Here is a 26602-nt window from a genome sequence, read left to right as displayed (position 1 = left end):
CTTAACTTCTGAGGTCATCGAGCCCCTAGAAGAACTACTTAAACCTAACTAACCTGAGGAGATCACACACATCCATGGCCGAGGCAGGATGCCCGCGGTCGCGCGGTTCCAGACTGTAGCGCCTAGAACCGCTCGGCCACTCCGGCCGGCAAATTGCCTTAGGCAAATGGGATGGTGTGCTGCATAAGACTGCAGCCGAACCTTTCATTTCACATACATGCGGGGTTCCTGTTCCACTTACAAATAGACCGAAGGAGAAACGACTGTGTGTACGCCTACGTATGAGCCCAAATTTTTCGTATCTTATCTTCGTGGTCCTTAGGATAATGTATGTTGGCGGCTGTAGAATCATTCGGCAATCAGCTTCAGATGCCGGTTCTCTAAATTTTCTCAATAGCGTTTCTCGAAAATAACGCCGGCTTCTCTCGAGGGATTTCCATTTGGGTTCTCGAAGCATTTCCGTAACACTTACGTGTTGTTCGAAACTTCCGGTCACAAATCTAGCAGCCCGCCTCGAAACTGTTTCGATGTCTTCGGCCTCGTACCGATCGCAAACACTCGAGCAGTACTCAAAGCACCAGTGTCCTACATGCTGTCTCCTTTACAGGTGACTACTCTCTCCTAAAAAAGAGGTGGATGATTACATTGTGGAAACAGTTATCTAAAAATTATATTTGCACACGCTGAATCAGTTTAGAGAATTTTTCCATCATTTCATAGAGCAGAATGTCATCCACGAATAAAGCGTTCGATAAATTGAGCTGTAACAAAGCGCTGAACAGGGTTATTAACAGTACACAGACACTATTTGTGGTACTTAAATTGCAAGTAATATCGGAAACGCTTACTTATTCCTTTTTTGTGTGTCACACGATACAGAATTGATAAATTGTTTATTCGATATTTTCGTTGCTTTTCTGGTATGTTCAAATGGTTCAAATGGCTCTGAGCACTATGGGACTCAACATCTTAGGTCATAAGTCCCCTAGAACTTAGAACTACTTAAACCTAACTAACCTAAGGACATCACACACACCCATGCCCGAGGCAGGATTCGAACCTGCGACCGTAGCAGTCCCGCGGTTCCGGACTGCAGCGCCAGAACCGCTACACCACCGCGGCCGGCTTTTCTGGTATGTCTTCGAAGCTTGAGTATTCCTTTGCTCTGTCTGTTCTGGGTGTTGACACTAGTCTTAATAAATACCAACGAGCAAGGTTTCGCAATCTTTAAGGCACCGTACTCGTATTGGAAGAGTCGCGGTTCAAATCCCCGAGTGGCTAAGACCCGGATGATTTCTTCGCAAAGAATCTGAGTGTGGTCTCCATCTCTAATGACCTACTCGTCAATAGGCCAGTAAAACGTATTCTACCTCCCAGTTTTCCATAATTGTTGCACGTCTAGCACATTCCAGTGTATTCAAGAGGCTAGTGAGCATATCGCGTCAATTGGCAAACATCTGGAAAATTATTAAGAAAACACAAGTTAGAGAGCAGTGCAAAGCAGAGGACAGCGTGGGCAGCTGCAGAAAATTTTCCGTGACAGACTTGGAGACATGTGTTTCTAGTTACGTGTGCGACGCAAATCGACGGTAGAGGAAAAAATTATAAAGTTTTGTGTATCGCCTGGTAGGAGAATTTTGTGTCTCATAGTTTGTCATGTTGTGGTTAGTAATCAACCAGACACAGTCAAATCATTGGACACTTCCTTTTAATATATTGTTTTTACAGACCTTTACTACTTTATTCCTGTATTTTTTTATTTCTTACTAGCTTAGCGCCCACTGCTTTGCTTGCGTAAACTGTATGGTCTGAAAAGATTTTTTTCTTTAATCGAATTTTTATGTTCTTCACAAATTGCAACACTTATAAAGTTTTCACACTAATTAAGGCTATATCTTTATATCTAACCTAAAAGCGAAATACCAGTTTTCGTAGATTAAGCTTTAATTTTTTAATACATCGAAATAAATCATCTAAAAATTTTCATCTACTGTTTCACCCTCTTAGAGGCTGAATTTCTAGAAGCAGTGAAACACGTATTTTTTGTTTCTAACAGAGAAGCCAAATACAAATTTTCAAAGATTAAGATTTGAAAATACTTTCATTATGAAATTTCATAAAATTTTCATCCCCTATTTCACTCCTTAAAGAGGCTCAATTTCCAAAAACACTTAAAGAGATATTTCTTATTTCTAACTGCGAAGTCAGATACGAGTTTTCGTTGATGTAGATTTAAAAATGCTTTAGTAGTTCTTTAATAATATATATTCAAAAAAGCTTGCATCCCCTATTTTACTCCCTTAGTAACTGAATTTCAGAAAATGCTGAAATAAGTATTTTTTTATTTCTGACAGAGAAACCAAATGCTAGTAGTTCTAGCTTAAAAACTGCCTTAATAGAGATTTTCAAAAATCCTTTCATTCCCTATTTCACTCCATGAGGAGCGTAATTTCGAACAGTATCTTCTTAAACGATGCCTACAATATAAGGTCAATAACCGTTCGAAATTTCAGTCCTCAGCAGTTTCGTATGGCCGATGATGCGTCAGTCAGTCGCTGTATGTCGTCCAAACCCGCACTAAATGCAGTAACCAAATATCATTCATGTACACAAACCGAAGCGGCGAGTGAAACTTTGTACCTAAGCCGGGAATCTAACCCGGGCCTCCTGCTTACAAGGTAGATGCGTTAGCCACCAATCCACCTCGGGAGAGCAGTTCACACAACTGCACGGATTACTCCTCGATCCAAATGTTCACTGTCGCCTCAGTCTACTTTAAATTACCACTTACACCTCCCAACTTCGTGCAAGCCTTTCGACATGACGTCACTTACATTGCTTCTGACCGAATGCTTCTCTTTAGTTGGCCTCAAGAGGCTAAATGAGTCTCCTTCCAGATCTCCCCCATGCCAGAAAAACCCGAGCTAGCCGCTGGGAACTGAAACTGAGACCGCTTCATAGTAGCTAACGGCTGTGCCACGGAGGCGCTGATAGTTGCGATACAAATGGAGGATTAAGAGTGAGGGCGTGGCAGTGATCGGGGCAGGCACTGAACGAGAGGCTCCGAGCAGCGCAGGCACAGGCACGACCTCGATATAGGCTGCCCACGCTTTCGCGCCGCCTGCCTAATTTCTGCTTATGAAACTCAACTCGGCAGCTCCGATATGTTGGGCCGCGTGCCCCGTTACGTCGGATACATAACGCCCTCTCTCGCACTTAGTCCAACTCTCCTTTTTCCTCTGTCCACAGTTTTACTGGTTTATAGAATACAGTAACAGATGCCCATAATTTGAAGCAGAAGTGAGAGCTGGGAGTGTGACAGCGTGTGCGAGTATTGTGGGAATATGAAGCCTTCTGTTTCATTATTGCCTCGTGGATTCAGTGCCAGCAAATGAGAAAGTTTCTCAGCTCGCAGTGCTCAAAACAACAGTAATGTTTTGCCCACAATATGCGACGACCCAGAGACGTGATGTTACAGCTGTTTTTTCCACGATCCGAGAAAGTGGTTCTGAGAATGCAGCCACACATTACACAACTTGGGTACAAACTAATTACCGTGTGTGAAGTTTCTTATGACATCCTTTCTCTCACGCTTGTTACCAAATGCTTACTCTTACATTTCTCCATGTCCGTACTGTTTTGTCAGTATTGCTTGAGTTCCTCTTTCCTCGTCCTGTAAACTGAAAATGCGCTCTAGCTAATATGCATATCTACCGTCGACCTCGTATTACTTGTTATTATCACACTTGTTGACCCAAATAGCCACCGACATGTTGAAGATGTATGTTCTGCGCTTTAGGTACGAAGGTCTTTGCGTAACGCAGCGTTCCTCTACTTCATTATCACGCACACGCTGTTCCTGAAATAAACAAGAGTTTAGTGATGAACATAATAAGATGACCAAATTTGTATCCGATTGGCTACGTTGCAAATGGGTGGTTCAGAGTTCTCTACTGTGAGCCTCGATAATAACGCCTGTTTGTAGCTCCTCATTTTATCTGGTCGTGTAACGCTCAACGCCGTAGCTTGCGAGACAGGGAAGTGGGCCAGACGCGGATCGAATCCGCGTGGCGAATTAACGACTGTGGGCTGGTACAACGGCCTCCGCTGCCTGAGCAACACCAACTGAGGTGCAGATCGCTCTGCGCTGCTGCAGCTCTACAGAGCCCTTGTTCAGTCCCGCTTTGACGATGGGAGTCTGGTTTATGGTTCAGCGGCGCCCTCAGCGTTGCGTTTACTCAAACTGTGGCGTTCGCCTAGCGACAGGAGCTTTTAGGACGAGTCCGGTGACCAGTGTCCTTGTGGACGCCGGAGTCCCTCCATTGCAGGTTAGGCGTGCACAACTGCTGGCCAGTTACTTCGCACACGTTCGTAGTTCTCCTGCGCACCCGAATCACCATCTCCTTTTCCCACCCACGGCGGTTCATCTCCCGCATCGGCGGCCCAGGTCAGGGCTTTCAACTGCAGTTCGTGTCGGATCCCTTCTTTCCGAACTGGAGTCGCCTTTACCACCTATACTTCAGGTCCATTCTCGTACACCTCCATGGTGTACTTCTAGGCCGCGGCTTCGCCTGGCCCTTTCACATGGCCCTAAGGACTCAATTAACCCCGCGGCTCTCCGCTGCCACTTCCTCTCGATTCTTGACATGTACCGAGGCCACGAAGTGGTATATATCGCTTGCTGATGCTCACGTCGGCTTCGCGTATGTCCACGGAGGACATATTGAACAGCATTCCTTGCCTGATGGCTGCAGTGTTTTCACTGCCGAGCTGGTGGCTATATCTCGTGCTCTTGAGCCCATCCGTTCATGCCCTGGGGAGTCGTTTCTTCTGTGTACTGACTCCTTGAGCAGCCTACAACCTATCAACCAGTGCTACCCTCGTCATCCTTTAATAGCGACCGTCCAGGAGTCCATCTATGCCCTGGGACGGTCCAGTCGTTCTGTGGTGTTTGTGTGGGCCCCAGGTCACGTCGGAATCCCAGGCAACGAACTTGCCGATAGGCTGGCCAAACAGGCTACGCTGAAACCGCTTATGGAGATCGGCTTCTCTGCAACTGATATGCGTTCAGTACTACGCCGCAAGGTTTTGAGGCTTTGGGAGACGAAATGGCATAAACTCAGCACGCACAACAAACTGTGCCATTAAGGAGACTACGAATGTGTGGCAGTCCTCCATGCGGGCCTCTCGCAGGGACTCTATGGTTCTCTGCCGGCTCCGCATTGGCCACGCTTGGATGACACACGGCTACCTCCTGCGCCGTTATGACCCACCTCAGGCTAGGCGCAAATTGAGAAGCGTATAGCACGTGTGACGTGACACTAGACTACAGCGCGACACGCACGTGACGCACGGGTCGCGCGGGTCCAGCGCATATTGCGACGCGTACACCATACTTCGCACGCGCCGACTGGCGACGCTCTGCGCTGACTGAACCGACTCGCGCGCAACCTCTTATCTTTCTCAAACGATTTGACAGAAACTATTCCCTGAAAATATATGATTTTTGCCTTACTTGTAGCGTTTATATGTCAGCTTCGTGACGAAGTGCCCATCACCTCGCTAATGACCATTCTTATTGTGATGTACACATTTTAGTGAGACACTACGCAAAACTCAAAAAGTTTGCAACGAAAATTAGGGGTCGCTATGATTTTGCGTTTGGTGCTTGTTACACCATATGTCGCTGCGTATGAAATTCAGCTAACGTGCTGAATTTTTGTTTAGACTTGGGAGGAGATCTCTATCTGCCTCCGATCTCGAGAAAATGGATCCCATGTAGCGCGCTTACTTCCGATCTCACGCCCGCGAGAATGAAATACTCGCAACATCTCTCGTAGCTCCTAAACCGCTCGAGACATCGAAGCGAAAGTTTGGCGAATGATAGCACACAATGAGGAGAGTGTTTTGCCAATTATTAAACACACGGAACTTTCTTATCTATGGTGATATATCACTACTTATACTTCTTTTTTATTTATTTCACTCCAGTGACTGTAATTTTTTAAGAGTTATTGACAGCTAGCGAAACAAGAGCTTCCTAGTATGAAAATAAAAATTAAATTTCTTCTTTTATGTTACTGCAAACGAATACTACGAGGTTTTTCGTAAGCTATTGAACTCTGTGATTGCCAATTACTTGTTTAATGAGGCCCTCCGTTTCGGAATTCTGTCTCAGTAGCTGATGTGAGATGAGTTTGGCAAATTACATTGTGACAAAGGAAGTACAGTTAAACCAGTCACCAAGAGAAATGCGGCCTTTACTCATAAATGGTGATGCTTCTTCGAATGAGAAAAGGTTAACAACTCACACAAAAACAGATTGGCAATTCTGTTGGAATTTTGGTGGAATCCCCGTAACCCATCGTATTTTTAACACTGAGCGACTGGAATGGAAACTTACCAAAGGATTTTATTCCTTCTCTTGACCTGAGCAGTATTAAAACAATGACGAGCGTTCCTTCAGGCGGAATGATAGGCACATGCCAGATACTGTTTACTCACCTAGGGCTTGCCAAACTGACAATGCATGATCGCGAATAAAATAGTTGTTATTGAGAAAAATAAACAATTGATCTGTCGCACAACACAATGGTGAGTGTATTGTCAGCAGCGAAGGATAATGCGCGCGACAGGAATGCACAAGCTAGCCATGTGTGCCTTGTGAGATGGAGTTCGAAAAACATTGTCATGAAAGTAGATCTGCCTTTGTCAGCAGCACATTTCAACAAATTAAATATATCTAATCATAACACTCTTTTGGGATATTCCTACCTTCGTAATAATACCGACCATTTTCTTCATTTGTGTAGCCTGTTGTTGTATAATTAGTTTATTAATGCTGATAATGCCCATGCCACAATTGAAATGCTTTTTCTCATCACGGCGAACCAATTAAAACATTGTTATTTGTGACTGCTTTTCGACTGTTTCTAGCTCGCAGTGGAAACATGTTGCTCACATGCATGTAGTACAGTGTGTCGTATTACATTATTACATCCATATCAGAGTAATCACAGTGAAACTTCTATATTTCAGATCTTGGACGCTTTTTACCAGATGCACAAAGGGATCACACCTTTGGAGATTATCCCTTTCTAAATTTTTGTAACAGATCGTACAGATACGCTAGCTTACTAGGCAGGGAGAAGGTAACCTTGCTTTACTTTCCTGCCTTGATTCTTATTCACATGATTTTATAATATTCCTTGCTTCCTTATTCACTACCCTCTGTCCCTTCTTGCGATCTGAAAACATCGCGGAGGCACACGGTGCAATTCCAGTGGCCAATGGCCCATCAGTTACTGAAGTATACATTTTTCTTGACAGAAGAAATACAAAACAAAACTATGCACATATAAGTAACAGAAAAGTATAATGTGCTAACGAAGAAAGCTGGAGCGTTTAAATGGCGAAAAACGAAATACTACCCAAAGGCAATAAAATTCGGTACACAGTAAGGCAAAATTTATCGTATGGGGAATATTACCACTGCTCATATGCGCCGTTCCGATGTGAGCATATGGCCGTGCTACTTTTCCGCTCCCCGCCTCAAATTTCCCACGGTGCTAGGGAGGCAAGCGCGACGCGCGGCGCGAGAAACTGTGCCTCAACCAAAACGCCGCGCGACCTGGCCCAGGCGCGTGTCGCGTCCCAGTCGCGTCGCGTCGCAATTTGCGCGGTCCCATTTGAACCTGTGATGTTACAAAAACACGCGCTGCGCTGCGTGGCGCAATTTGCGCCTAGCCTGTCAGTGTCGGTGCGGTGTCCCGCTGACAGTGGCCCATATCTATCCTTCTTTGACTGCCCTGTGACAGACACTTCTGTTACCGGACTCGTTGCCATTAATTTTAGCTGACAACGCCTCATCGGCTAATTTAGTTTTACATTTTATACGTGACGGTGGGTTTTCTCATTCTATACAAGTTTTAGCGCATGCCCATTGGCCCTTGCGTTCTCCACTCTAACGCTTTTAAAAAATGGTTCAAATGGCTCTGAGCACTATGGGACTTAACATCTTAGGTCATCAGTCCCCTAGAACTTAGAACTACTTAAACCTAACTAACCTAAGGACATCACACACATCCATGCCCGAGGCAGGATTCGAACCTGCGACCGTAGCAGTCGCGCGGTTCCAGACTGAGCGCCTAGAACCGCGAGACCACCACGGCCGGCCTCTAATGCTTTTAGGGTGGATGTTTTAATGTGTCGCAGAGTGGCTGGCTTTTCCGTTTTATTCTCGTGGTCGGCCAGTAACAGTCATCAGTTCTCTTGCATCTCTCTGTGGTTTTCTTTTACTGTTTTGTCCATAGTAGTGTCGGCTGTTCTTCTGTCGTTCTTCTGATGATGATGGCTCTGAGCACTATGGGACTGAACATCTATGGTCATCAGTCCCCTAGAACTTAGAACTACTTAAACCGAACTAACCTAAGGACATCACACAACACCCAGCCATCACGAGGCAGAGAAAATCCCTGACCCCGCCGGGAATCGAACCACGAGCTGCGGGCGTTCTTCTGATTCTTCCTTTTTCTGTTATTGTGCCGTACGTCTCCTCTCTTCTCAAAAATGGTTCAAATGGCTCTGAGCACTATGGGACTTAACATCTGACGTCATCAGCCCCCTAGAACTTAGAACTACTTAAACCTAACTAACCTAAGGACATCACAAACATCCATGCCCGAAGCAGGATTCGAACCTGCGACCGTAGCGGTCGCGCGGATCCAGACTGCAGTGCCTAGAACCGCTCGGCTGAAGGTTCCCGAAATTCCTCCACAGAGAATACGATTCACAGCCAGCTAGTGTACACGCCTTCCCTCTCTTTAGGTTACCTTGATTACTGTGGCGTCAGGTATGGCATCTGGCCACAAAGTTGTTTGCTAAAATAAAATTTCACATCCCGAAACAGCAGATCTAGCACTAGACGGATAAACGCCAAGGAAAAGAGAGAAAGCAATAAAGTAGCTCTTTGTTCTGCGAAATGCGTCTTGACATTTGCCTACCATCATGACTGCTCCACTTTTAGAGGACGAGTATTACAGCTGGCCCCTGCATGCAGACCGTCAGCGTAGTGTATTTCTCACCATTGATTCATTTTGGCATTCACTTAATTCAAGATGTCCGCTCACAGGTTGTAAGCAATTCCGCTGAGATGTACGGCCAATTAATTTGAAGTACTGGCGCGTATTTATCGGAGCTAATCATCATAGCCATATATATATATATATATATATATATATTTGCAATAATTTTGTTATCTGAAAGGATAAAATGTGCTCTTCAGCAAGGCAAACATTCACTCATTGTTTGCCACTACAAAGCTGATTGCAGTTCACAGTTGAGGCTGCAGTAAGCATGATTTCACTATCTTTCCGTGAACTTTATATTTTCTGTGTCACTGACATACGTATGTCGACGTCTACACATCCATAGTTCACAGACGGATCTGTGCTTATTGCTTGATAAATATAATTTTATTGCAGTTGACAACTCTTTCAGAGATGCAAAATAGGACGAGAGACACTTGTTATTGGATTACCGTAGGTACTTTCCTTTTTTCATCTCTTAATTTATTTCTTTTCGATCTTTCTCATGTGAAACTATACTACATACTTTAAACTATGAAAGAAGCAAAATTCACAGAGCCGCAAATATCTGTGGTAAAGCCTAGAACCTAATATGAAATATTTTATGAATGAGAACAGTTTATTAGAAATGTCCCTTATTTGGCGAAAAATATACTACTTTATACTTAATAAACAACGAGACAGTCAAAAATATCCAGTCTATTCTATACTTTCATCCTGTCATAATACAGTGTCTCCAGACAAACTGGAATTTGAAATACGTCAGAACACTTTCACTAATGCTCAATACATTTTGTTCATATTAGCACAACAATTTGCGAAAACGTTAGAAAAGGCTAATGTATGTGGTGTAGCCGTTGGAATATTTTTATGTGTGTCCGAATACGCCTCGTGTACAGGAAAAAATAGCTTCTTTGTTAATTTGTTGCGCTTTACGCAGGGTATTATTCATAAAAGTACTATATCTGGATTTCATATTTTAAGTTCATGTCTATACAAGTGACTGAGTCGTTGTTATACTCTTGTTGTTTGCCATATGTAACCTGCACCAACAAAGGAACGCCTTAAATAGCATGCAACCTATCTGAATTTGATTAAAAAGAAACGAAAGTAATTATTCCTCACACGTAAGTTTCGATTTCCTCGAAGCAATGATGGACGGGGGAAGGTAACTTACTTCTAGTATGATTTAAAGGGACAGATATAAAAATGTATGTGCATTTGCTTCGGCTGGCATCCCTATTTACAGTATTATGTATCTTAATATGTAGCTGTAACTGCTCTTAGGTGACTAAATAGCATATTGGACCATCATGAGCGAAGAGCAGAAAACGTTATCCAACAAGGGGAGGCCACGACGTTGGGATCACAGATTGACTTCAGACTTTGCACACCTTTAGCCGGCCATTAAAACAACATAATGTGCAAGTAATAAGGTGCATTACTCTGACAATTTCGGGAAAATCGCAAGAGAAGTTTTACGCGTCTATTAAGCAACTGATGTATTTGTGCGAAGGTATCGGTCGTAAGAGGTCATTGTGGTCAAGCGGTTAGCATTAGTGCGATACAAGCGTGTCGTGCAGGAGGCGGTAGTTCGAAACCTAGTACCACTTACTTTATAATCAATTACTTTTTTCATCACTGGACACACTTTCTTAATCAATACTTTTTCATCACTGGTACTATTATTTTATTTATATGACATTTGAGACATAATGTAATGAAAAAAAAACACGCGTCTTCTCGTGAAATATTTGTATGAAGCTTCGATTTATATTTTCCATGTCTGTATGACAAATACCATCCTGCATTGTGTGATGTGTAGAGCACATCCGACGAGTAATTCTACTTCATTCTTGTTGTCTGGCAAATTGTGACTTACTGTACTACTGATTGTGAATAACGTCATTCGCATCGTTGATTTGAACTTTCCAAGCTTGTCCCCTGTCCTTGAAAATTTAATTAAAAATTGTAAATAGTCAAATAAAATATGGAATTCACTACAACTTAATGAGAATGCACGTGTTTTTTTCGTTACATTACGTCTCAAATGTCATATAAATTAAATAATGTGACCTGTGATGAAAAACTATTGATTAAAAAATTAAGCGGCACAATGATTCGAACCACACCGCCCCTCCAAGACTCTTTTGCATCGCGCGAGCTCAACAGCTTGACCATAATGTCTTCTTACTAATGGTACCTTCACACAGATACAATAGACGCGTAAAACGTCTCTCGCGATTTTCTCGGAATTTCCAGTGTAGTGCACCTTGCTACTTGCACATTACGTTGTTTTAATGGCCCACTAACGGAGTACAAAGTTTAAAGTAAATCCGTCGTGGCTCTTCCAGTGGCACAGTAAGTCTAGTCACCTGGCGCTTGGAAAAACTGAGTGGGTTGCATAGTTCCCTTATCATTTGTGTGCTGCGTCAGTGAGTAAGACGATTTGAAGTGACTTGCAGTAGCATATTTCCCATGGGCAGGGATCTTGTGCATTTCAAGGAGAGGCAATAAGCGAGTCGTTGACTTGACTCCCCTCAAGTAAACGCATAATTGCACAGTAAGTCACTGGTTCAAAAAATGGTTCAAATGGCTCTGAGCACTATGGGACTTAACATCTGAGGTCATCATTCGCCTAGAACTTAGAACTACTTAAACCTAACTAACCTAAGGACATCACACACATCCATGCCCGAGGCAGGATTCCAACCTGCGACCGTAGCGGTCGCGCGGTTCCAGACTGAAGCGCCTAGAACCGCTCGGCCACACCGGCCGGCCAAAGTCACTGGTACTCTGAAATGTACTCCCTCTACTTTGTCAATGTTAGGGCAATAGTGACGCAGTATTTTCAAGGTTCTCGCTGAATTGATGGTTCAGCCATCAGTTGTTAGTTATCCCAGAAGGTTACACATTGTGAATATGTATTAATCTCACAGAAGTTAACTGAGACGTTGGTAGAAATAACTCTTATTTCACTGTAACATACTCCTGCCAGTTACATGCATTCATATCCCGTATTAGTATTTAAAGGTACCGTTTGTAGTGTAGCATCTATGCACGTGTTGCTAGGTTAGGAAGGTAAAACGCTTATATGTTGTTTAAACGTTTTCTGTGGGAGACATGTCACGATGTCTAGTTGTTAAGTTGTTACGATCGGTGCGCGCCTACGTAACATCCTAGCGGCCGACCCAACAGAGGGCGCTGATCATTGATCTGTCTCTTTTTCACCTGTCATATAGACATTTTATCTTTCATAATCAATTTATAGGTTGCCACATTAATTGTTGAGCGTAAATCACCATAAAAAAGGGTCGGACCTATTCTCTTCGTATATTTCCTTTTAGCAATTTTATATGGGTAACTGCATTCATCTTTTAATGTATCACAATTGGTTTCTATGATAGGCATCAATTTTAATAAGTCTGCTACATGCATTTTACCTAATGTGTTTTTATCAGATTATGTTTTTTGCGTAAATGATGACTACATCTAAGCAAGCCCACATTAACGACATCTAGGGAGGATGTAGGCAAACAGGTTTCTGGTTGCTACTGTACTTCAGTAGCCAGTTGTAATAATCACTGTATAGACGATGTGGCCTATTCTACACCTTATTTTAGATCTATGTGACGATGCTGTGCTGATTCTATTTATATGTTTTGAAGATGCCATTATGGCCTTATCACTTCAGGACATGGTGTAAAAAAGGTACGTTATACCGTATGTTATCTGTACATTTTCCTGGTTGTATGACAGTATATTGTGATACATATTGCTGTTTTATGTTGAAAGACACACTGCTCACTAGATGTATATATTTATATATTTTAGATGTGAGGATGGTCATTACGGACGGAAACCGGTCACCGTCTAAAGAATTGATATTGTGATCAGAGACTGGAATAAAAAACATTTAAAACGGTGTTTGCTCTCAGAAATGTAATGGATTTAATACTACATCCTTAATGTGTATTGTAGAAGGCTTTTTCTTAAACTTCTCATTTCTAATTTTCTCTTGTACATTGATATGAGTGGAGAAGTCTCTCGAACTGACGATTATAGAAATGACATACAGTACTTTATCATTAGAACGTTCTGTAACCTGCTCGATCATTCAGCCATCGAGAACAACAACATTTACACGCGGATGAAATCGACATTGTGCTCTAGTTCACGTAAGCAGTTTGCATGCAAGGCTTCTTAAAATATTCACGGCATCAAATTTAATCCTGTTGTTACTGAGAAAACGTATTAACTAGGTGCCTCAATATTTATTTCAAAATGGTGAAATATGTTTACATAATATTAGGTTTATTACAAATACAAAGTGTTTCAAACTCTCAGACAAATTATACCGAGATAAAGGTGCGGATGAGATGAAACTGCAGCTGAATGAGATGCGACGCCACGGCGCGCCCCCGCGAGGAATGCGTGCCGACGCGTTATCCTTGCGGAACTCGACACCATTTACGCTGCCGTCTTCGCGTCCTGCAGGTTAAAGACGTGCTGACAGCCACACGCCAGATGCCAGTCTCACATTCGCGTGAGTTACGAAAATTGAATCTCTGCGCCTCTATCTTTGCCTAAGAAATCCACCCGGTGGCTTCGTCACATACTCGTCCATTTTCTTCCCGTTAATAGGCTCTCTGACGTCTATGGAAGCTCTGAACATTCAGGAGTTGGCATTAACTTCTGTGGACGTTATGCCAGAAGTAAGACAGCACCGTGGATTGCCCCGAGCACAGTTTTGCCGCCTGCTGGGGCAAGTCGCTAGTAAATGTGTAAATATAGTTCTGTTCGGAGGACGATAAACAGCAGAGAAAGAAGGATGAAGAGGGGAAGGGGGGGTTTAAGATTCTGTCGGCGTCTAAATCATCAGAGACTGAACACTAGCTTCGATGAAAGATAATGCCTACAACAAAGAGAGAGAACACGGTAGTGTCTGATTACAGTATTAGTATCTGATTACAGGATTGATCGCGTCATATCATATAAGCATTTAGGGGAAATACTAAAAAGAGATATGAAAGGGAGCGATCAGTATTAGTGGAGGATAATGGAAGACTTAGATTTGTTGGAAGGGTTCTAGGAAAACGCGTACAGGTTGCTAATGCGACCAATTCGGGAATATTGTTTCAATATTTGGAGTCCTTATGAAGTAGGCATGACAAGAGACATTGAACGAGTTCAGAGGCGCGGTATATCCCATACGAAATTCTAACAGAAATGCTCTAAGAACGTATATGGGAATCCTTGGAAGAAAGACGACGTTGTTCTAGTGGATGTAGTAGCTAAATTTAGTGAACACGTGTTCGAAGAAGACGGCGACCATTGCACTGTCACTCGCGTGGGGACTGTGAGTAAAAAGAGAATACGGCACATAAAGAGACATAAAGACAGTCATTTGTTCCCTAGTCAACTCGCGAATGGAATTGAAAAGAAAATTGTTGATATTGGTACGATGTGCTGTAATTTGCCTTGCGGTGGATAAGCGTTCATGCAGATGGCCAGATGGGCGAGCACGGGCGAGAGAATCATTTGAGGATTTGTCAGAAGAAAGCTCTCGAAATTCTTTTGAGGTGATTCGGAGAATCGACCGAAAATATTATTTAGGCTGTCCATAAGGAAACAAGGGTTCCGTTATTCCCGAATAAAAAGAACGTTACCGTACAAACTGAGCTCTGTTCTAATCCACTCTGCCATTCCTATTTAGGTTACACGTGGTTTACCCGATCACTCAGAGTGCATGTAGGGATGCCTCCTTCAGTAAGGATACGGAGAATTGAAAGTCACTTTCACATACTACACGTATGGTCGCTTTAGCCTTCTAAAAACTATATTTTTCTCGGGATTACATGCCACCAGCTCAGTGTTAGGGTTTTTTAACGAAGGTACAGTAATTTGTTGTAAATTATTCAAGACACCCTCGATTGGCAGCTACATACGGAAGAGCTCACCCAGAATGTAAGATAGGGGAGTGGGTGCAACTCTTGTTTGTTTCGGGGAGGGAGGGGGGGGAGAAAAGGACGCACATTATAAACTTTGTTTATTGATCACCAAGCATAATAATGTTATTTTATTTATTTAGCGTATGGCTAATACAGACATATCATGAAATTACATATACATATGTACATATTGACACACAAGAAACTTAAGTTTGTCTTTACAACTGAATATCCAGTCCTTCAATCCAGCGCACTGTATCTGGAGTTGCTAGCAGGAAGTCCTCTTTGGCGCCGTGATAGGCTCGAATCCTGCATTCACTGACAATGTGGTGAACAGTCTGGTATGGAGCCCCGCAGTTACACGCTGGACCAGGCAGCTTCTTCCACTTAAAGAGAGCATCCCTGCATCGCCCATGGCTGGTACGGATTCTGTTGAGAGTAGACCACGTCTTGCGTGGTAAGTCGAATCCACTTGGAAGTTTAGCACCTGAGAAGATGTTATGCAGGTGCGCATCTGTCACTGTTTCCCACCGACCTTTCCATTCTTCAAGAGGTTTGAAATTCTTAGCAACCATGTCAGCAGCATCGCACAGAGTTGGATGACGTGATTTCAGTCTCTTGCGATTTAAAAGTGGCAGGTCGCTATGCACGGGTAGGTTAGAATTCCTGGAGATCTTGTGGAATTCTCTCAAATGGCTCTGAGCACTATGGGACTTAACATCTATGGTCATCAGTCCCCTAGAACTTAGAACTACTTAAACCTAACTAACCTAAGGACATCACACAACACCCAGCCATCACGAGGCAGAGAAAATCCCTGACCCCGCCGGGAATCGAACCCGGGAACCCGGGCGCGGGAAGCGAGAACGCTACCGCACGACCACGAGCTGCGGGCGGAATTCTCTCATAAGGGCAGTACATCTGCGTAGATCAGGAGGCATTATACCGGTTAACAGTGGAAGCCAATAAACTGGAGTAGATCTGTGTTGTGCCAGATATTATGCGCATTGTATTCAGCTGGGTATCAACAAGTCTTGTATGATGACTATTCATCCAAACAGGTGCACAATACTCAGCACTTGAGTATACCAAGCCCAGAGCTGAAGATCGCAGGGTGGTTGCTGAAGATCCCCAGGTAGTTCCGCATAGCTTATGGACGATGTTGTTTCGAGTCCTCAGCTTTTGAGCTAAGTTAACAAGGTGTTGTTTGAAGCATAGTGTACGATCCGGGATGACACCAAGATATTTTGGGTTCCAGTTGTGACGAAGAATTCTGCCTCTGAAACTTAACTCCAGTTTTACGTTCGCCAACTGGTTATTTAGATGGAAGCAACACACTTCTGTTTTACTCACACTGTGTTGGAGTCTCCAGATTTTAAAGTAATTGTCTAATGCAGACAGGTCATTGGCTAAAATCTCTTCTGTTGTCTTCATTTCCTGGTGTTTGACGGCTAGAGCCAGGTCATCGGCATAGCAGTATTTTCTGGACGAAGTGTCAGGTAGATCAGATAGATATAGGTTGAACAGTAAGGGTGAGAGAACTGATCCTTGAGGCAATCCGTTGTTCAGCTTCCTCTCCTTACTTATGTTGCTTCCAGTGATTACCTGGAACTTCCGATCACTTAGCATGCTGTTAATCAGTCGAGCCATTGTCCTGCAGGGTATGATGCGGAGAAATTTGTAGACAAGGCCTTCCCTCCACACAGTGTCGAAGGCGGCAGTTAGATCAACAAATGCCACAGATGTTTTCTGCTTCATTTGGTATCCTGACTCTATGAAGGATGTGAGAGACAATACTTGGTCGCAGCAGCTACGCCCTGGTCTGAAGCCTGCCTGATCAACTGGAACGTTCTCTAAGATAGCGCTACTTATTCTGTTATATATTAGCCTTTCAAAAAGCTTGTGTTAATATTTTATAATGTGAACTTACTAACGTGTAATGTATTTGCTGAAGAGTAGAATTTGTACCAGATTTGTGCATATTCTACTATTTTTCTGGAAGGTAGGTAACATTCAGATATATGCGATTATTTTCTATATTTACATTTCAGTACATTTTAACATTGGCTGGTAATTCGAGAAAAAAACGTGGTGGATCGAAGGTACAACGCTGCTGGCAGATATGTATGAAATACTCAATAACAAGGAGAACAGCGGCTGTCGTATCTGAGCTGGATACAAATTTTGTTTCTGAGGATCATAACTTTATTCCTCGGGGGTATCTGCCCTTGGTTCCCCTGCTTGTGGGTGTCCACACATTAATAACACACGGAGGAGGAGGCGCCACAGGTTCACTTATCTGTGGTACTCATAATGAAAATGTCACATACGTAGCACATTTTGGAGAACTTGCATGGCGAGAAGCAGATGTTAGCCAGGGACTTGTTGCTGAGAGGTTGGCAGAACGATTCTACCGCCGCCAACATAAATTTCGCGTAAGGACCACGAAGAAAAGAGGGCTCATAGGGAGGCATATAGACAGTCGTTTTTTCCTCACTCTGTGAGTGGAACAGGAAAGGAAATTACAGGTAGTGGTGCAGGGTACCCTCTGTCACTCTGTCATACTCAAATACTCAAGATGTAGATATAGGATCACAACCTATCTGTATAGTCTCACTTTACGACAGTTTGCAAGGTATGCATACACTATACAAGGATTATAAATGAAACTGAAATTTGAGATCGAAGAAGTACTCATTCAGTATAAATAACTGCAAATTAAATGACATTTTGAAGCTGTAAGAAATATTGCTACACTTGGCTTGACTTTTGCGAAATCTGTGCAAAGTCGAGCCACATAATAAACTGATTGTAGATGAAACTGTAAAATTTTGTGGTTTTTTGTCACATGAAAGACACTGTGGACAGTGGAAGGACACCCACTCGTTAAACTAGAGGTAGAGGGAACAATAAAGTATGATGGCTGATGTACAGTGCACGTCCGCGCACTTCACAGTGCAGTTAGCGCCACGGATATTTTCCTTTCATTTCCTCGACTAATCTGGGTCCGCAATTCAGTCTTTCCGCTAAAGTATGTCGTAATCGGAGCACAAATAGTCGACTCTTACGCTCTCGTGCCCAGAAAGACGTCAAGTAATATAAGACACACATCTGCAAGTTGTCGACACAGACTGCTAGCCGAGAATAACCACGCACGATCGCTTTTCCCGTGCAAGCTCTTTTCTCCGTGTTATAACTATTCGGACATAATAACAATGAATGGTGCCCTTCATATTAATAACGCATTCTCTTTTAATTTTCTGTTTCACTAAAAGAGCTTCAGTTGATACGAAGAGTACTGTCGGATTAAATTACGGAATAGCTAAATCGTGAAGTGAGAACAAGGATTCCAGCTTATTGTTTATAGCCCCTACAGCTCGTATTTCTTCTTAGGTCTGTGTCTGAAATGTAAATATTTTTTGTCTCCCTGGTGCATAAATTTCCGGTTATCTTTCATTCACGCAGGAAGCATCATCTCCACGCTGCGACCTACAAACACAGTGACTAAACACATAGTACACAAATAAGAGACTCTTTCCTTTGTCACCATCATCAGATGCCTTTGCTGGGAAACGTTATCGTAAAATTTTCCAGATTATTCGACGAATCTTACTTCGGGTAGGTCAAAATATTTAACACATAATTTAATCCGCAAGATATTAAATTCATCAGTACGTCCTCAGGATGTGTGAAAGGTGAGTGGATAGTTTTGAACTTATATTTTCAATAGCTTATTCGTACAAATGGATGCTTCGATATGACAGATCATTGTTCTCCTAAATCTATAAACACACATATTTGTTTTTCGTTATGCAACTGTTATTTTGCACTTACCATACAAGAGAAATTAAAACTTCTCGGATTCTGGTTATGAAACTAATTTGAATATGTGGTATATAAGTCTAATTCACAGCTACAAAAGATACCCATTTGATGTGTAAATGAACGAAAATTGTAGGCACTCCTTAATAAGATGGCAGCATTTTTTCAAAACTATTTGTTGTTTCTTTTCCAGGTAAGTTGAAGTCGTTCTCCCTGCCGCGTACACAGTGCGACCCGCAGCCCGACGACGGTGAGTTTTCTCTCTCAACTTTTTCAGATAATATCATATCGATGGTAGGCAGTGAAAGCCTCGTAACGCCATTTTGTTAAATTTTGCAGATGAAGTAAAAACAGTTTCTTAAAAAATAATATAAACTCATACAGGAAGTTGTTACATGTGTGACTGTATAGTACAAGCCATGCACTTTCAAATCTCTCTTTGATTATAGAGTTACTGGTTACTGGAACTAAGAGTTTTCAGAGATAGATGGAGTTACGAGGTTTTCATTGTCTACCATCAGTACATGTTGGTGTCATCGTCACCCTTCCTAATATGTGGCCATGCGTTCCGTGACGTGAAAACATCTCAAGATTTATGTGCACAGTTAGTTACTTCTTCTCGGTATAAATTATCTACTCGCTTTGTAATCATGTCTGAATAACATTATACAGGGTGTTCGGAAATTACCGTTACAAACTTCTATGACGTCTAGAGGGGATGAATGAATAATATTTTGAACAGGAACGTATGTCCGGAATGTTACAGCCGTTTGAAAACATGTTTGCTACGAGTACTTAGATATGCAACAGAGTTGTTATGGTAAGGGGTGGTTACGTCGGATCAGCTGGTGTCATTTTATACATGTCGTACCTCTCTGGTCTGGATCGAGCCTCATTGACGTGTCTGTAAATGTTAGAGGAAACCAGTTGAGTACATGTTTGTAGAAGATACCAACACGATCATTCTGAATGGTGAAGCTCACTGCAATAGAAGAGCTGCTCGTCGCCTTTATCGAGATCGTTTTCCACAACGTCCGACTTTCGCCGCAATTACGCATCGGCTTCGAGAAAGGGTACCTGACTGTGGCGATCCGAGGTGAGTCGCACGCCTGAATTGGAAGGGGGAATTCTGCTTCATGTTGAAGAGGACCCGTCGACGAGTACACAACTCATTTCTTTGGCTATTAATGAATAGAACTGTAAAACGAGTGATGTATTGGGTCATGCCTAATCAGTTACTTGAAAAAGTAGTCGCGTTACCAATGTTTTCAACTGGTTGTAGCACAGAAACGGTGCGTTTCCTGACGTGGATTTCAATTCAAAATATTTTGTTCTCACTCCCCTCTACAACCCGTAGAAGTTCGTAACGGGGTTTCCGAACACTGCGTTTAAGTGAATAGCCCCTTTCCCATTTTGCGCAAAGCAGTTTCACTAATCCTCGCAGTCTGCGTAAATACAATGCGTAATTTACGAGCATACAGAGTAGCGCACGTAAGGCCGACATCCTTAATAATTTAGAATAGGTCCACTATAATGCAATGAACAGATTTAAAGCTTGTAGTGTTTTTAGTTGCACTTCCTTAAGGAAACGTTAAGGTAGAAACACTGCGGTCGATTGCAGAGCGTGGATAGCACACAGCAGCTGGCGGTGTTTGTGAGCCGAGCTGGCCTAGCTGGCATCCGACCAACACCTTTTGCCCGTTCCGCACATAATGCGCCACGTGAGCCACCGAGACTGCTTCTTCTTTAACTGAATCTTTCCACATTGTTTTCACTCTTCGTATTAAGTGTGTTTGCGTACCGCTTTAATTTGCTAAATGGAAGATATAACGCTAACCTGAATGCAGTTATAATTATCTCATAGCTGACTCGTATTTAACTTGCGTTATATCCAACTGTTCATCGAGTCACTGTTCGAATATAAAACAAATAATCGCAGTATGGAAATAAGTTTAAAATATTTTTTCCGTATTATTACACGAAAGTGTCTGTCAGTTCTATTGTTAGACGAAGGGAACTGTGTGAATGGGACAACGCTGCTTTCTAAAAACTGGTGGAAGCGCAGTAAGGCCACGGTGTCTTCCGGTCCCATTCTTTTATATTTCTTATTCGAGGAGTTCACTTATAAGAGCTGTAAAAAGTTGTACGAACTTCCATCTTCCGCTTGCATTTCGTACACGAATATTTATTAGTCGACCACAATATTACTGCAACTGGGAGTGAAGGCGCTTCGGTCGGCTTATCGTGTGTTTTTATCGTGATATTTCACGAGGATATGATGAACCAGTTGATACAGTATATGCACAACTGTCTTTGAATAGTTCACAGTGCGATGTGCTTCCCTTAGTCACCACTGTATTCGTTCAGTGTAACGGCAACGCGTGTTTCCATTAAGGGCCAGGGGAGGCCAGCTACAATTGTAGCGTGGCCAAGTAGTCCAGTGGCTTCGTTCCGAAGCAAAACACGGAACAATGCTGGCCTCACTGCTGTCTCCAGCTATAAGCGTTCTGTTTCCCTTTGTTTTCAACTCGATATATACCAACTCATCCATGCCGCATTGCTCTCTAATTAGCGAGCTATCTACTAGGCGCATACTGTTATTGTAAGGTCAACAGAAAACTGACCCCTACCCGAAGAATGAACTAAACAACCGCCTCTTACAACGCGATCATTAAAGTGACTACTTACAGACGGCCTTTCTCAGGCGAATATTTGTCTCGGTCTAGTTGCTCGTATTTTTGAAATCCACATGCATTAGCTTATTCGACACCAGTTAATTTTATTCCGCCTTTAGCGTTCCCTGTTTGATTTCCATGACTGTCGCAAAAAAAAGAGGTTTTCATACTGAAAACGAACAGTACTAAATATGATTAAGAAAGCAATTTTTTTCATGTTTCAATCAATATCTAATGCTGTAAATGCTGCAGTCTCCTTACGTCAGCCACAACTACTTTCTGCTTTATAGAATTTTCGCCCTTTTAGCTTCTGGATTCACTTATTTTGTCACCCTTCAACGTATCGGAATTTAATTTTGCTGGTAGCCGTCTTAATTTCATTCCAGCTTCTGTGCTTGTCCTGACTGCATACTGCAATAAGCGTTAAATAAATAATGTACAAAAAATGGCCAAAGCTAATAAGATATCTTTTCTCAGTGGCGTTGTTGAATCGATACAATGAGTACAAGTACGGTAACTTCTATAGGCGATAGCAAGACAGAATAAAATAGAATGAACCACGGGCTAAAGACTGGCAGTGACAGGTATACTACCTTAAGAATGAAATCACATAGACGAGGCGTTAAACATCACGATACATCACGCTAAGTCGTCTGTTGTATTTTCTCACCTTACTTTCTCAAAAGAATGGAAAATTATTGCGCTGAACCAAGTGGCGTAGTGATTAAGGTGATGCAACCGCGTTCAGGACGAGTGGGGTGCAAAGTCCCGTCCAGCCCTCCATATTTTGGTTTTCCGTCATTTCCCTGAATCGCATATTTCAAAATCCAGGATAGTTGGTTTCTGAGCGCGGCGTGCAGTTTGCAGGCTCTGGCTGCCTCCGCTCGGAATATTTCTCTCCTCCCAGCACGATTCTCTCCACTCTCTCTCCTCCCTACTTCTCACATTCCTTCACTCCAGCGATCCATCTGTCTCTGTCTTCCTCTAGGTCTCATGCCTCCGAGTGTTATTTCTTGGACCTGCTTTGATATTCTGCCAACTCCCATTGTTTTAGCATGTCCGTGCTATCATAATCTTGTCTTTTCGACGCTCTCTTGCATGGGCTTCTCTTTCATTGTTTTTCTCGGCGTTTCATTCCTTACTCTGTCCATTCTCGTTGGACGTACCCTAGTTCTTAGAAATTTCATCTCGAAGCTTGTACCCTGCTCATCTGCTTATTCTTCATTGCCTACGTTTCCGATGTGTAACTGAGTATTGGAGCGTAGTATTCTCGGTACAATATTTGTTTAATTTTGGTGATACACCCTTGTCCCAGATCCGGCATCTTACACTCTGCAGAAATCCATATTCTTGCCTTCCCTTTTCACTAATCTCCTTGTCATTACTCTCTCTGTCTTCTCTTAGGCTTCCCAGGTACTTGAAACTTTCCACTTTCGTTAGTATTTACCCTCTAATAATTCATTTGCTACTCTCATCTTATTCCTCGCTGTCACAATCAGTACACACTTCCTTGCATTAAATTTCAATCTATAATTTGCCACTACTTCGCCCCATACATTTAATCTTTCTTGTACCTCTCCTTCTTCATTTCCCTGTACCTTGTAAAACACTGATTGCAATTCCCAGCCTTCTCTTTTCCGAGCTACCAGTAGCCAACACGATGCAGTACGCCGGAATTGCATTCCATAAAATCACAATTCTGAGTTGTCTCGGCAGAACGTAACTGAACCTGAAACAGACTTGGTATAAATGTGACCGATTTGAATTAATATTCTGTGTGAAATCTTATGGGACTTAACTGCTAAGGTCATCAGTCCCTAAGCTTACACACTACTTAACCTAAATTATCCTAAGGACAAACACACACACCCATGCCCGAGGGAGGACTCGAACCTCCGCCGGGATCAGCCGCACTGTCCACGACTGCTGCGCCTAAGACCGCTCGGCTAATCCCGCGCGGCTAATATTCTGTAATAATAACCGACAGTCTTTACTTTATACGAGGAGCTGATGCCTTGAGAAGGTACTACAGTCGTACAAAATTTTTACGATGGCAAAATTATCCGCCGTCTGCTAATTATCATCATTTTCCGATATAACCCAGCATTGGCCGTTTCGCCATTTTCAAGCAGTACCGCTGAAAGTGACATAACAGCCAACATTGACCAATAGCGGAAAATTAAAAATAATTACAATCGAAGGTGGAAAAACATCATTCCACAAATAAAATAAAGTAACTAAGTTGGTATAAACCTCACACTGACAAAATTTGCTATATTTAACTATTTAGGCTGCATTATTGAAATTGGGCGTTCATCCTCAGGCACTGTATACAGTCGGGATGAAACTGCTGCTAATGAACCTAAACGAAACCGTACTGTTAGCAACAAAATGTTGCTGAGAGTGGCGCTTGGCGTTATTAGTGCAAATAATTCCATCCAAGTCTCTGTGGTTTGTTCCAGTACGCCCACGAACCATCTAGTGTAACTTCGTTTCTGTTGTAGCCCTCATATTGTACTATATTTCGTTGTACAGTTAACCTCATATCTACAAGTCTCTAACAACTAACACGACGTCGTGCAAATATCACGTTTCTGTTTCCCCCTCCCCCGCTTCACGGCTAGTTACCAGGAGAAGTAACTCTGGCCTGTCACATGCTACGGAGGTGGTAGGATCGGACGGAAATGCTGGTCCAGTGCCCCATGACAAACTAAAAGAAATTAAGCTGACTGGTGCACAGACCGGGGGAGTCTGTTCCCACCAGGAGCCGGCCGCTGTGGCCTATCGGTTCAAGGCGCTTCAGTCCGTAACCGCGCTGCTGCTACGGTCGCAGGTTCGAATCCTGACTCTGGTATGGATGTGTGTGATGTCCTTGGGTTAGTTAGGTTTAAGTAGTTCTAAGTTCTAGGGGACTGATGACCTCAGATGTTAAGTCCCATAGTGCTCAGAGCCGTTTGAACCACTTGAAGCCACCAGGAGCGCAATTGGTAACCCTCTGCAAGTCCCGACACGACTCTGTTACAGCAGAGTAAACAACTGATTCTGTCGGCCTAATCTCACGTGTACGCATCAACAGCCCGCAATATATTGGAATCCTTTACGTACAGGCCTGTGTCCACAGATGCGAAAAACACGTTAAGTTGCCTGATTTGCCCCTAAAGACGGGCGAGCGACAATACGCGAAGCACTGGGGACACACAAGCTGCCTACGCGCCCAGGTGATGCTATTGTTAAGTAACTTACATTATTTTCGGCACAATTAGAATTGTAAAGTGTGGTATTTACTCCTGATCTATTACTGAGGTCAACTCGGATGAAAAAAAAAAGAGCTATTCATTTGCGGTTAGCAGCCGCTCAACACGATAAGCTTCTTTTCAAATCCGTTACAGGTATGAGTAGTCGTCAATGGGGATGGCAAATACCGACCGGTTAAAACCGATACCGATATTTTAAATCTGAATAGCCGGTTTTTTTCGGTATTTGTCTGTTCTCGGTTATAATAGGTGTTTTTTTTTCAGTTTCTACTAATAACCGGGTAAAAAGGAGAAACGTTAGTCAGCAATAGCTGCAGTGCTGAAGTTTTTAGCTTTCAAATAAACCTTCTTTCTAAGAAAAGGAGTAATTTTTATTCGTTAAATCTGCATTGGTTTCAAATATTGCGTTATTATAGAAAATGGGATAAGTGACCAGTACCGTTTTAATAACAACGCCGACAGAAGCGAGCAACAAACATCACATAAAAATTCGTTTCGCTGAGACAATAATGGCCACGCTGCAGTTCGCGTGTACGTGCAGCGTGCAAGACTTGCCCAGCCTGGTCTAGGCGGTAGGTCCTCGTCCGCTGTATTGTAGCATGGCACCAACCCTAGTCTGCCAAGTAACCTAACAATCAATATAGATTGGTCTGTCATTCCTGTGAAATAATAAGAGGAAGAAAATTATGGTAACAACAATAAATAAAAATACTTAACAATGCATTCATAGCGTACAATAAAAATAGAAAATAGCTGATCTGCTACCTGCGTCTACATAATATATGCCTTTATCTGCTTGTAGCCCTTGAAAACGGACAAATTAAAATAGTTCTTCAACCTCAGTTCTCACCCTTCGGCACCGGCTATTCATAATGCCCAAATAGTGGTATGATCCCCCGATTACAACATTTTTGAGCAGAGTTTCAAAAAATTAAAATCAGTGGGAGAAATCTGGTGACTTTTTCTGGTATTTAGCCACTTTTCACTTGTTGAGAAAAGCTGCCATTGGTGGACGGACTAAGTTTTCTTTCATTTGCCTATTTAATCTAATATTCTGATTCTATACATCTTGAAACTGAGAGTGTCAGAGTTCTTCAAACTTTGTTCGATTTCTGCGTTTATTGCAGGAAATAATGGGGACAAAAACCGAAACTTCCGTTGTTTCTGAAACTGATTATTTTGAGTGGTTTTAACGGTCAGGTTAAACTGGTGTGAAAAACAACAACAGCAGCAGATACAACCGAAAACAGATTGTTTCAGCGTAACTACCATCCCTAGTGGGGAATGAAGATCTATATCCGAAAACCACTCGTATTTGTTTACGTGACCTATATATTATTTAAAGTAGTGTCCAGTTGCTTGCAAGGAGAGATGCCAAATTAGTTACCGCCTCTGAGACTAATAGACACGATCTTCAGGCTTCCGTCTTTAGTTGATGCTGGCCTAAAGCCAACACAACTTAAACAATGTGACTAATTGACACACACACACACACACACATACACACACACACAAACGCACAAAGAGAGAGTGAGAGAGCGATGGAAAAGATGTCGGGGGGGGGGGAGGGGAGGGGAGGGGAGGGGCAGAGGTTGGAGAGGGAGAATACTGACAGGTGGGAGAGAGGCAGAGGTCGTCGTGGAAGGGATGGCGCGCTGCTAGTCGTGCAGATGACCGCTAGATGGCAGGCGCTTGCTGTCTCGGGTAATACTATGTCCAGAGATCTGATTCGCGCCGTTCTTTCAACAAGCAGCGCGTCCCGATAGCTTCCCACGGAATCACTATACTTATTTGTTGTATACTTGCAAGGAAGG

General features: G+C 42.8%; 1 protein-coding gene across 1 annotated transcript in view; it reads left to right on the top strand.

The window, feature by feature from the left end:
- The window catches only part of LOC126248071 (ras GTPase-activating protein raskol-like), a 406601-nt gene that overhangs the window by 152352 nt on the left and 227647 nt on the right, over nucleotides 1–26602 (top strand). Inside the window, exon 4 of the mRNA XM_049948722.1 lies at nucleotides 19053–19109. Coding sequence (XP_049804679.1) covers nucleotides 19053–19109 — 57 coding nt within the window. The remainder of the gene's footprint in view (nucleotides 1–19052; nucleotides 19110–26602) is intronic.

The sequence above is a fragment of the Schistocerca nitens genome, chromosome 3 (genome assembly GCF_023898315.1).
Source record: "Schistocerca nitens isolate TAMUIC-IGC-003100 chromosome 3, iqSchNite1.1, whole genome shotgun sequence".
Taxonomy (NCBI): domain Eukaryota; kingdom Metazoa; phylum Arthropoda; class Insecta; order Orthoptera; family Acrididae; genus Schistocerca; species Schistocerca nitens.
Note: the sequence above shows the minus strand (reverse complement) of the source record. Positions and strands in the feature narration are given on the sequence as shown.